The sequence below is a fragment of the Salvelinus sp. IW2-2015 genome, unplaced genomic scaffold, assembly GCF_002910315.2.
Source record: "Salvelinus sp. IW2-2015 unplaced genomic scaffold, ASM291031v2 Un_scaffold2415, whole genome shotgun sequence".
NCBI lineage: Eukaryota > Metazoa > Chordata > Actinopteri > Salmoniformes > Salmonidae > Salvelinus > Salvelinus sp. IW2-2015.
The window spans coordinates 80,181-92,605 of record NW_019943736.1 but is presented as its reverse complement, the minus strand read 5'-3'; the positions used below and the strand labels follow the sequence as shown (position 1 = coordinate 92,605).

General features: G+C 42.7%; 1 protein-coding gene across 1 annotated transcript in view; it reads right to left on the bottom strand.

The window, feature by feature from the left end:
• Positions 1 to 9,881: 9,881 nt before the first annotated feature.
• LOC112073906 (CD276 antigen) overlaps positions 9,882 to 12,425 on the bottom strand; it is a 43,119-nt gene continuing 40,575 nt past the window's right edge. The window contains exon 4 of the mRNA XM_024141140.2: positions 9,882 to 12,249. Coding sequence (XP_023996908.1) covers positions 11,987 to 12,249 — 263 coding nt within the window. The 3' untranslated portion in view covers positions 9,882 to 11,986. The remainder of the gene's footprint in view (positions 12,250 to 12,425) is intronic.

The following is a 12,425-nucleotide window of genomic DNA, read 5'->3' as shown; positions in this document are numbered from 1 at the left end:
TCCTGTATCAGTTGTTTCACATGAATCGTTTGATGAATCATTTGATGATTCGTTTCTACTTATCATCAAGAGAACGTTCATGACATGGCAAGGACATCGAGCCGTGATTGGATGCCGTCTGCTTTATGCAAAAAACAGATGTCAGAAGATATATGAGACATGTCAGTGTTTAAGATGATGGTCTCCTAATTACATTTTTTTTTAAATATATTTAATTTTTAGACATACAAAAAGGTGAGACACACACCTCAAGCATTCGTTAAGCAACAACTTTGCTTGGATTACAACTAAAGCAAAAGTGGCATGGATGGATCCACCAACGTGTACAGGGGCAGGGTCATCATCAAGAAGGATGTCAAGCCACTCCCACATACTTCTTGATGTGATCTGTGTAGCCTAGATCAAGCCCCGGTGTGATCTATGACGCCTAGATCAAGCCCCTATGTGATCTGTGTAGCCCAAATCAAGCCCTGATGTGATCTGTGTAGCCTAGATCAAGCCCTGGCCCGGGTGTGATCTGTGTAGCCTAGATCAAGCCCTGGTGTGATCTGTGTAAGCCTAGATCAAGCCCCGGATGTGATCTGTGTAGCCTAGATCAAGCCCCGATGTGATCTGTGTAGCCTATAACAAGCCCTGATGTGATCTGTGTAACCAGATCAAGCCCTGATGTGATCTGTGTAGCCTAGATCAAGCCCGATGTGATCTGTGTAGCCTAGATCAAGCCTTGATGGTGATCTGTGTAGCCTAGATCAAGCCCTGATGTGATCTGTGTAGCCAGATCAAGCCCTGATGTGATCTGTGTAGCCTAGATCAAGCCCCGATGTGATCTGTGTAGCCTAATCAAGCCCTGATGTGATTCTGTGTAGCCTAGATCAAGCCCCGATGTGATCTGTGTAGCCTAGATCAAGCCCCGATGTGATCTGTGTAGCCTATAACAAGCCCTGATGTGATCTGTGTAGCCAGATCAAGCCCTGATGTGATCTGTGTAGCCTAGATCAAGCCCTGGTGTGATCTGTGTAGCCTAGATCAAGCCCTGGTGTGATTGTGTGAGCCTAGATCAAGCCTCGGTGTGATCTGTGATCGCCTAGATCAAGCCCGATGTATCTGTGTAGCCTAGATCAAGCCCCGATGTGATCTGTGTAGCCTATAACAAGCCCTGATGTGATCTGTGTAGCCCAGATCAAGCCTGATGTGATCTGTGTAGCCTAGATCAAGCCCGATGTGATCTGTGTAGCCTAGATCAACCCTTGATGTGATCTGTGTAGCCTAGATCAAGCCCTGATGTGATCTGTGTAGCCTAGATCAAGCCCTGATTGATCTGTGTAGCATATGATAATCCCTGTGTGATCGTGTAGCCTAGATCAGCCCTGATGTGATCTGTGTAGCCTAGATCAAGCCCTGGTGTGATCTGTGTAGCCTAGATCAAGTCCCTGATGTGATCTGTGTAGCCTAGATCAAGCCCTGATGTGAATCTGTGTAGCCCAGATCAAGCCTGGTGTGATCTGTGTAGCCTAGATCAACCCCATTGATCTGTGAGCCATAACAAGCCTGATGGATCTGTGTAGCCAGATCAAGCCCTGATGTTGATCTGTGTAGCCTAGATCAGCCCGATGTGATCTTGTAGCCTAGATCAAGCCCTGATGTGATCTGTGTAGCCTAGATCAAGCCCCGGATGTGATCTGTCTTGAGCCTAGATCAAGCCCCGATGTGATCTGTGTAGCCTATAACAAGCCCTGATGTGATCTGTGTAGCCCAGATCAAGCCCTGATGTGATCTGTGTAGCTGAGATCAAGCCCTGGTGTGATCTGTGTAGCCTAGATCAAGCCCTGATGTGATCTGTGTAGCCATAGACAAGCCCTGATGTGATCGTTTTAGCTAGATCACCCTGGTGTATCTGTGAGCCTAGATCAAGCCCAATTGTGATCTGTGTAGCCTATAACAATGCCCGATGTGATCTGTGTAGCCTAGATCAAGCCCTTGATGTGATCTGTATTGTATAGCCTAGATCAAGCCCTGATGTGATCTGTGTAAGCCTAGATCAATGCCCCGATTGTTGATTTGTGTAGCCTAATCAAGCCTTGATGTGATCTGTGTTAGCCTAGATCAAGCCTGATGTGATCTGTGTAGCCTAGATCAATCCCCTGATGTGATCTGTGTAGCATAGACAATCCCTGGTTGATCTGTGTTAGCCTAGGAATCTCTCTCTTTTTTTTTTTNGGGTCAAGAGTGTCCCCCCCTTTGAAGAGGGGGATGACCGCAGCTGCTTTCCAATCTTTGGGAATCTCAGACGACAAGAAAGAGAGGTTGAAACAGGCTAGTAATAGGGGTTGCAACAATTTCGGCAGATCATTTTAGAAAGAAAGGGTCCAGATTGTCTAGCCCGGCTGATTTGTAGGGGTCCAAATTTTGCATCTCTTTCAGAACATCAGCTGACTGGATTTGGGAGAAGGAGAAATGGGGAAGGCTTGGGCAAGTTGCTGTGGGGGGTGCAGTGCTGTTGACCGGGTTAGGGTTAGCCGGGTGGAAAGCATGGCCAGCCGTAGAAAAATGCTTATTGAAATTCTCAATTATAGTGGATTTATCGGTGGTGACATAGTTTCCTATCCTCAGTGCAGTGGGCAGCTGGGAGGAGGTGTTCTTAAAGCCTTTAAGTCCGGGAAATCTCCAGGGCTGGATGGACCAGTTGAGGTATACCAAACCTTTTTTTATATACTCAGAGGACCGTTATTACCATGTTTTAACTAGGGATGCTCCCATATGTTTTTGGTCGATACCGATATCCAATATTTTCCTTACCTCACCCAAAAAAACGATACCGATAACCGCATTTTACATTTAAGCTGCCTTTTAAGCATTATAGTACAGTTAAATAGTTCCAGAATGTATCACATCCGGCCGTGATTGAGAGTCCCATAGGGCGACGCACAATTGGCCCAGTGTCGTCCGGGTTTGGCCGGGGTAGGCCGTCATTGTAAATAAGAATTTGTTCTTAACTATTATTTAAATAAAGGTTACACACCACACCACACTGACAACAAAGTTATTTTGTTGGCATTTACGTATGTCCCCATTACCAGTAAAACATAATCAAAACCTTTTTCTTTCACTTACTTGCTGTGCTGTTTCGTTGTTCATTTATTCAGTAATTTCATTCTCAACCAGGATTTCTATGGAACGCCGTTTGGGTCTTTGCGTGTCAAAAAAGATACACGTTAAAAAGCACTATTTGACGTGTCAAATAAGCTTGTTGACCAACCAGGATCTGAATGTGTCTGCACGTCACATAATAATTTAACACGTTCATAAATGTTTTTCTTAGTTTTTATACATTTATTACACTATCACTCGTATTTCATATGTCACAACGATTCATCGATACATATGCTATGATGCTGGTAAAGTTGTCTTGCCGCACCTACAAGTGGCTGGTCCACATAAAAAAAGCTAGCTAGCTCATGGATGCAAACAATGGTTCTTTCCGCCAAAAACTAAGTAAAACGACAATCTGTTTTCAGTAAGCTAATAGTTAGCTAGGCTGACTATATAGCTTGTTTGGCTAAAGGCCAGGATGGACAATTGTCTGGCTAAAGCCAGAGATTGTCGGTATGTAGACTATTGTCTGGCTAAAGCCAGGGCAGAGACTATTGGTCTGGGCTAAAGAGGCTGGAGACTATTGTCCTGGCTTTAAAGCGAAGACTAATGATCTACGCAGGAGACTACTCTTGTCTGGCCTTAAAAGCCAGGAAGACTATTGATCTGGCTAAGCGCCAGGAGAGACTTCGTCGTGGCTTAAAGCCTGGAGAGACTAATTCGTCTGGCTAAACCGGGAGAACTATTTTCTGGCTAAAGCCAGGACGGCAGACTATGATGTTGGGCTAAAGCCAGGAGAACTATTGCTGGCTAAAAGCAGGAGAGGGACTATTGTCTGGCTTAAAGCCAGGGAGAGACTATTTGCCTGGCATAAGCCAGGAGAGAACTATTGTCTGGCTAAAGCCAGGGAGACAGTCGCAAAGCCAGGGCTATTGTCTGGCTAAAGCCATGGGAGACTATTGTTGGCTAAAAGAACTGGGAAGACTATTTCTGGCCTAAAGCCAGGAGACTATTGGCATGGCTTAAAGCCAGGAAGGAGACTTTGTCTGGCTAACCAGGGAGAGCTTATTGTCTGGCTGATAGCAGGGAGAGACTATTGTCTGCGCTAAAACCGGAGACTATTCGTCTGGCTAAGGCCATGGGAGACTATTTAGGTCTGGACTAACAGCCTGGGAGACCTATCGTCTGGCTTAAGCCGGTGATATGGGAAGCTATCTGTCTGGCTAAAGCAGGGAGGTACTATTGTTCTGGCTAAAGCCACTGGGAGCGAGTAACTATTGTCTGGCTAAAGCCAGCGAGAGAACTATGTGCTGGCTAAGTAGCCGAGATTGTGCTAAGAGCTGCAATCTGTTCTGGGTCTAGAGCGGGCTAGAGCTATCGCTAACAGCAGGGAGAACTCACTTGTCTGGTCTACAAGCCAGGAGAACTATCTGTCTGGCTAAGCCAGGGAAGATTATTGTCTGGCTTAAGTCCAGAAGACTATTGTCTGGTCTAAGCCATGGTGAGACTATTGTCTGTCTAAGCCAGATATTTAGCCACAGATGGGCAAGACCTATTGTCTGTGCTAAATAGCCAATGGAGACTATGTCTGGCTAATAGCCAGGAGAGACTATTGTCTGGTAAGCTAAGAACTTGGTTAAGCAGGGAGGTCTGATTGTCTGGCTAAGCCGGGAGATATTGCTGGCTTAAAGCCAGGGAGAGACTATTGTCTGGCTAAAGCCAGGGGACTCATTGTCTGGCTAAACCAGGGAGACTATTTGGCTAGCCGGTGAGCTGCAGCCAGCCAGGGAAATGTTGGCAACCAGAATATTGTTGGCTAAAGCCGAAGCCAGACCTCATTACTTACTGTTGTTTTTGCTGACGTCAGTGCTGACTGCTATTCATGTCTGGTTTCAGGTTGCGAGCAGTAAAAAGGACCTGTAAGACGAAAGCTCAACAAATCGCAGTGGCCTAGTTACAGTTATGACATAAATCGTGCTGGAAAAAGCCGATTAGTGAGAATGTCTCACACCCATGTTCAAAAAATGCCCTTTTTCCCCTTTACTTCAGATTACAACCTCTTCGCTTTCGGCGTTATATCTAATCTCCAAACTATTCGCTTTTTCAAGGTTGATTGCAAATTTCAGTTTAATCACCAGAAAATCAATAAGCACAGATTCATTACATATTTTATTACAATAAATATTATGCTTAACACAAATATAAAAATGTATTATATATAAACAGAGAAAAAGGGTGTCATCATAAATAGTGGGTTATTTCACACAGTAAACTTAACAAAAAAAATGGAAATATCTGCTCATACTTCAAAAAATGGAACCAATTTATTGCAGCATTGGCTAGAAAAGTTAAGGAACTTTACTGTTTCGGCATTAAAGGACTAAAATGTGGCTAAAGATAAATTGCGATTAATAAAAAGCATACCAATTTCAATTAAGGACCAAAAAAAGTGGACAGCTGTGCAATATGATCTGCAAAATTGTTGGGAAGCAAATATTCAATGTGCAAATTCCAGGCACATGGTTTATGAAACTGATACACAAATGCTGGATTCAAAACTTTAAGATTTTTCCAATTTTTGAATTATTATACAAATTTCTTGCAACCAATGGGAATGTTATTTATATACAACCATACCAGCTTCTGCAGATTTTTCTGCAGGGAGACAGATACATTAGATCATCTGTTTTGGCCTGTCCCATCATGTATTGTTTTGGGTACGGTCGATATGTTAACTTGTTTTGGTTAAGCTGTCTATATGGTAATTGGTTTTTGGTACTGTTATATGTGCTTGTGTTTGGTAACTGTCTATGAACTTGTGTTTTGGTCTGGTCTATTGTAACTTGTTCTTTTGGTATGTCTATATGTGAAGTTGTTTTTGGTACTGTCTCTTGATGTAACTTTGTTTTTGGTACAATGCTCCATATTGTACTTGTGTTTTGGTACTGTCGCATGTTGTAACTTGTTTTGTTGGTAGCGTTTGTCAATTTGTTGGTACGTCTTGGATGTAGCTTGTGTATTTTACTGTCCATGATGTTAACTGTTGTTTTTGGTCTTGTCATTGTAATTTGTTTTTGGTCTGTCTCTATGTAACCTTTGTTTTGGTAGACTGTTCATTTTGTAACTTGTTTGGTAGACTGTCTTATATGTAACTTGGTTTTGGTACTGTCCATATTGTAACTTGTTGTTGTGTGTGGTATGTCGTTATGCTAACTTGTTTTTGGTAGCGGTCCCATAATGTAAATTGTTTTTGGTACTGTCTCTATATGTTATGTGTTTGGTAGCTGCGTCATATGTTAATTTGTTTTGGTATGGCTATGGATGTAACTTGTTGTTTGGTTGTCGCATATGTGTAATTGGTTTTGGTACTGTCATTTGTTAACTTTGGTTTTTGGTACTTGTCTATATGTAACCTTGGTGTTTTTGTACTGTCGCATTTGTTAACTTGTTTGGTACTGTCCATTTGTAAACTTTGTTTTGGTACTGTCCATATGTAGCTTGTTTTGGTACTGTCTATATGTAACTTGTTTTGGTACTGTCCATATGTAACTTGTTTGGTACTGGTTATTTGTAAGCTTGTTTTGGTATGTTATGATGTAACTTGTTTTTGGTACTGTCCTTTGGTAACTTGTTTTGTACTGTCCATATGTACTTGTTTTGGTACTGTCTATATGTAACTTGTTTTGGTACTGTCCATTGTAACTTGTGTTGGTACTGTCCTTATGTAACTTGTTTTGGTACTTGTCTCATTGTAACTTTGTTTGGTACTTCCATTGTAAACTTGTTTTGTCTGTCTATATGTAACTGTTGTTTAGTCACTGTCTATTGTAACTTGTTTGGTACTGTCTATATGTAACTTTGTTTTTGTGTACTGTCCATTTGGTAACTTGTTTGGTACTGTCTATATGTAACTTGTTTGGTGGTACTGTCCATTATTAATCTTGTTTCTGGTACTGTCATATGCTACTTGTTTTGGTACTTGTCATATGTAACTTGTTTTGTTACTGTCTCATTTGTAACTTGTTTGGTAGCTGTCCATTGGTCACTTTGTTTTGGTACTGTCCTATAATGTAACTTGTTTTTGTACTGTCATTGTAACTTTGTACTCTATATAGTGTTTTACTGTATACTTGTTTTGGCTACTGTCCCATATGTTACGTTTGTTTTGAGTAGCGTCCATTTGTAACTTGTTTTGGTACTGTCAATGTAAACTTCGTTTTTGGTCACAGTGTCCAGGAATGGCTGAAAATCGCAATATTTAACCTTGGAGCTACTCTGCAAAAGCCCGCTGAGGTGATTTAAAAAGTCATAGTCAATTGAAATAAATAGTATAATGCCTCTTAGCAAAATTATAATCTTTAATTTACAATATTGAGAATCTATGAGAAATAGAAAGGTCAGAACTTGTGAAAACATCACAGTTGGATTATAATATACGCAAATAGAAATTCAAACTGAGTGTATAGTGGGGTTTTAACAAGAGGATATGGCATAGAGAGGGTTGAGGGGAGCGAGATGGATGGATTCGAGATAGATTGGGAAGTTGGGGAGTGAAGTGGACTGGTTTCAGAGATAGATGGGAGGGGTTGAGGGGAGCTGAAGGATGGGACTGGATGTTGTTCAGAGATAGATGGGAGGGGTTGAGGGGAGTGGATGGTGTTAGAGATAGATGGGAGGGGTTGAAGGGAGCTGAAGGATGGGACTGATGGTGTTCAGAGATAGATGGGAGGCGTGAGTGAGCTGATAGGATGGGACTGGATGGTGTTAGGAGATAGATGGGAGGGGTTGAGTGGAGCTGAAGGATGGGACTGGATGGTGTTAGGAGATAGATGGGAGGGTTGAGTGGAGCTGAAGATGGGACTGGATGGTGTTAGGAGATAGATGGGAGGGTTTGAGTGGAGCTGAAGGATGGGACTGGATGTGTGTCAGGAGATAGGATGGAGGGTTGAGTGGAGCTGAAGGATGGGAACTGGATGGTGTTAGGAGATAAGATGGGAGGGTGTGAGTGGAGCTGAGGATGGGACTGGATGGTGTAGGAGATAGATGGAGGGGTTTGAGTGGAGCTGAAGGATGGGACTGGATGGGTGTTCAGAGATAGATGGGAGGGGTTGAGTGGAGCTGAAGGATGGGACAAAAGATTACTATTGTAAAATATACGCTGTGTCCGTCAAATGACCAGTGGGGAGACAAAGTATTTGATACACTGCGATTTGCAGGTTTTTCCTACTCTAACAAGCATGTAGAGGTCTGTAATTTTTATCATAGTGTACACTGTCAACATGTGAGAGACGGAATTAAAACAAAAATCCAGAAAATCACATATTGTTAATGATTTTAATGTAATTAATTCGCATTTTATTGCATGACATAAGTATTTTGTCCCTACAACCCAGTAAGAATTTCCCGGACTCTCAGCAGACCTGTTAGTTTTTTTTATTTAAGAAGCCCTCCTGTTCTCCACTCAATTACCTGATTAACTGCAACCTGTTTGAACTCGTTACCTGTATCAAAAACACCTGTCCACCCACTCATATCAAACAGACTCAACCATCTCCACAATGGCCCAAAGACCAGAGAGCTGTGTAAGGACATCAGGGATAAAAAATTGTAGACCTGCACAAGGCTGGGTATGGGCTACAGGACAATAGGTAGCCAGCTTGGTGAGAAAGGCAACAACTGTTGGCAGCAATATTAGAAAATGCGAAGAAGTTCAAGAATGACGGTCAATCACCCTCGGTCTGGGGCTCCATGCAAGATCTCACCTCGGGGGCATCAATGATCATGAGGAAGGTGAGGGATCAGCCCAGAACTACACGGCAGGCCTGGTTAATGACCCTGAAGAGAGCTGGGGGACCACAGTCTCAAAGAAAAACATTAGTAACACACTACGCCGTCATGGATTAAAATCCTGCAGCGCACGCAAGGTCCCCCTGCTCAAGCCAGCGCATGTCCAGGCCCGTCTGAAGTTTGCCAATGACCATCTGGATGATCCAGAGGAGGAATTGGGAGAAGGTCATGTGGTCTGGATGAGACATGTAATAGAGCTTTTTGGCTAAACTCCACTCGCCGTGTTTGGAGGAAGAAGAAGGATTAGTACAACCCCAAGAACACCATCCTAAACCGTGAGCTTTGGAGGTGGAAACATCATTCTTTGGGGATGCTTTTCTGCAAAGGGGACAGGACGACTGCACCGTATTGAGGGGAGGATGGATGGGGCCTGTATCGCGAGATCTTGGCCAACAACCTCCTTCCCTCAGTAAGAGCATGAAGATGGGTCGTGGCTGGGTCTTCCAGCATGACAACGACACGAAGCACACAGCCATGGCAACTAAGGAGTGGCTCCGTAAGAAGCATCTCAAGGTCCTGGAGTGGGCCTAGCCAGTCTCCAGACCTGAACCCAATAGAACAACTTTGGAGGGAGCTGAAAGTCCGTATGCCCAGCGACAGCCCTCCGAAACCTGAAGGATCTGGAGAAGATCTGTAGGAGGAGTGGGCCAAAATCCCTGCTGCAGTGTGTGCAAACCTAGTCAAGACTACAGGAAAGTATGATCTCTGTAATTGCAAACAAAGGTTTCTGTACCAAATATTAAGTTCTGCTTTCTGATGTATCAAATACTTATGTCATGCAATAAAATGCGAATTAATTACTTAAAAATCATACAATGTGATTTTCTGGTTATTTGTTTTAAAATTCAGTCTCTCACAGTTTGAAGTGTACCTATGATAAAATTACAGACCTCTACATGCTTTGTAAGTAGGAAAACCTGCAAAATCGGCAGTGTAATCAAATACTTGTTCTCCCCACTGTATATAGAATGTATAAACTGGAAGTAGAAGCCTAAGAGTTGCTGTCCATTAGTTTACTTTAATTAGGTAAGGGATGGTAGGGTTAAGGGAAAATAATCAAACAATGATCAACAACCAATTTGAAGGAGATTTGAAGAATTGTAAAAATAATAAATGGACTAATATTGTACAATACCCTTGACTTTTTCTACATTTTGTTACGTTACAGCCTTATTCTGAAATTGATTTAAAAAATAATAATAATAATTATAATCAATCTAAACACAAAACCACATAATGACAAAGCCAAAACAGGTTTTTAGAATAAAACCCCCCCTGAAATATAACATTTACATAAGTATTCAGACCCTTTACTCAGTACTTTGCTGAAGCACATTTAGCAGCGATTACAGCCTCGAGTTTTCTTGGGTATGACGCTACAAGCTTGACACACCTGTATTTGGGGAGTTTCTCCCATTCTTCTCTGCACATCCTCTCAAGCTCTGTCAGGTTGGATCGGGAGTGTCACTCACAGCTAATTTAAGGTCTCTCCAGAGATGTTTGATCGGGTTCAAGTCTGGGCTCTGGCTGGGCCACTCAAAGACATTCAGAAGCTTGTCCCGAAGCCACTCTTGCATTGTCTTGGCTGTGTGCTTAGGGTTGTTGTACTGCTGGTAGGGGAACCTTCGCCCCAGTCTGAGGTCCTGAGCACTCTGGAGCAGGTTTTCATCAAGGATCTCTCTGTACTTTGCTCCATTCATCTTTCCCCCAATCCTAACTAGTCTCTCAGTCCCTGCCGCTGAAATACATCACCACAGACTGATGCTGCCACCACCATGCTTCACTGTAGGGATGGTGCCAGGTTTCCTCCAGATGTGACACTTGGCATTCAGACCAAAGAGTTCACTCTTGGTTTCATCGGACCAGAGAATCTTGTTTCTCATGGTCTGAGAGTTTTTATGTGCCTCTTGGCAAACTCCAAACTGGCTGTCATGTGCCTTTTACTGAGTGGCTTCCGTCTGGCTACGCTACCATAAAGGCCTGATTGGTGGAGTGCTGCAGAGATTGTTGTCCTTCTGGAAGGTTCTCCCATCTCCACAGAGGAACTCTGGAACTCTGTCAGAGTTACCATCGGGTTCTTGATCACCTCCCTGACCAAGGCCCTTCTCCCGATTGCTCAGTTTGGCCGGGCGTCCAGCTCTAGGAAGGGTCTTGGTGGTTCCAAACTTCTTCCATTCAAGAATGATGGAAGCCCCTGTGTTATTGGGGACCTTGAATGCTGCAGAAATGTTTTGTTACCCTTCCTCAGATCTGTGCCTAGACACAATCTTGTCTCGGAGCTCTACGGACAATTCCTCATGGCTTGGTTTTTACTTTGACATGCACTGTCAACTGTGGGACCTTATATAGACAGGTGTGTGCTTTTCCAAATCATGTCCAAACAATTGAATTTACCACAGGTGGACTCCAATCAAGTTGTAGAAACATCTCAAGGATGATCAATGTAAACCAGATGCATGTGAGCTCAATTGCGAGTCTCATAGCAAAGGGTCTGAATACTTAAGTAAAAAAAGCTTCTTTTTTTTTTTATACATTTGCCAAAATTTCTTAACCTGTTTTTACTTTGTCATTATGGGATATTGTGTGTAGATTGATGAGGAAAATAAGGCTGTAACGTAACAAAATGTTGAAAAAGTCAAGGKGTTTGAATACTTTCAATGCACTTTACAMAGGAAAATAAATGTCTAAGAACATGAATCTCTTCAAACGGTAAATGGCATTTGCCACTCATTTCCCATAAACACTGTTCTGGATTGTTGTTAGTGGCCCCTCCCACCAAATCTGTCAGATTGTTTTCCCTCGGGTCTGTATTGAGACCGTTTCTCAATAGAAGCTTTGTGTCTGGTTCCCTCTCCAGTAATCTGACCCAGTGRTAACATGTTGGGCAATGTCGAGAAGAAAGAGTCATTTAATGTTACCACCACCTAATGAAACTGTGATTCATTRTTAACTGGATTTCCAGCATTCTCAGCTCCAGGAAGGATGTTACCATGAGACTACTAGACCAGAAACACACGTTGGACTTGGCAGAGAATGAACAATGAGTCTCTTAAACTTCATGTACTGGGCTTGGAGGTGAGACGTACGAATCGCAGTTGGATGTCCTTGCCTCTAGAAGACCAGTGTTCTTGTCACAAGTTTGTTTACGCCCAGTTATTTCTGTCATATTTTGTGATTTAGATGTGGCTTTCCATGTCCGTTTGTGTCGTAAGTAAAGGAATATGAGGAAAACCAAGCCTCCAGCAGGGATGAACAACATCAGCAGTGTAGATCTGTCTCTGGGACAGTCGGCATGGTTTCTACTGCTTGACTCTGTTGACACAAAAGAACAAATGATAAACAGTGGCAAAATTATTAAACACACTCAGTATATATCTACCCTGAAGAAGGTAGTAATATAATATGTCATTATTAAAACACACCCGGTATATACACTACCGTTCAAAAGTTCGGGGTCACTTAGAAATGTCCTTGTTTTTTGAAAGAAC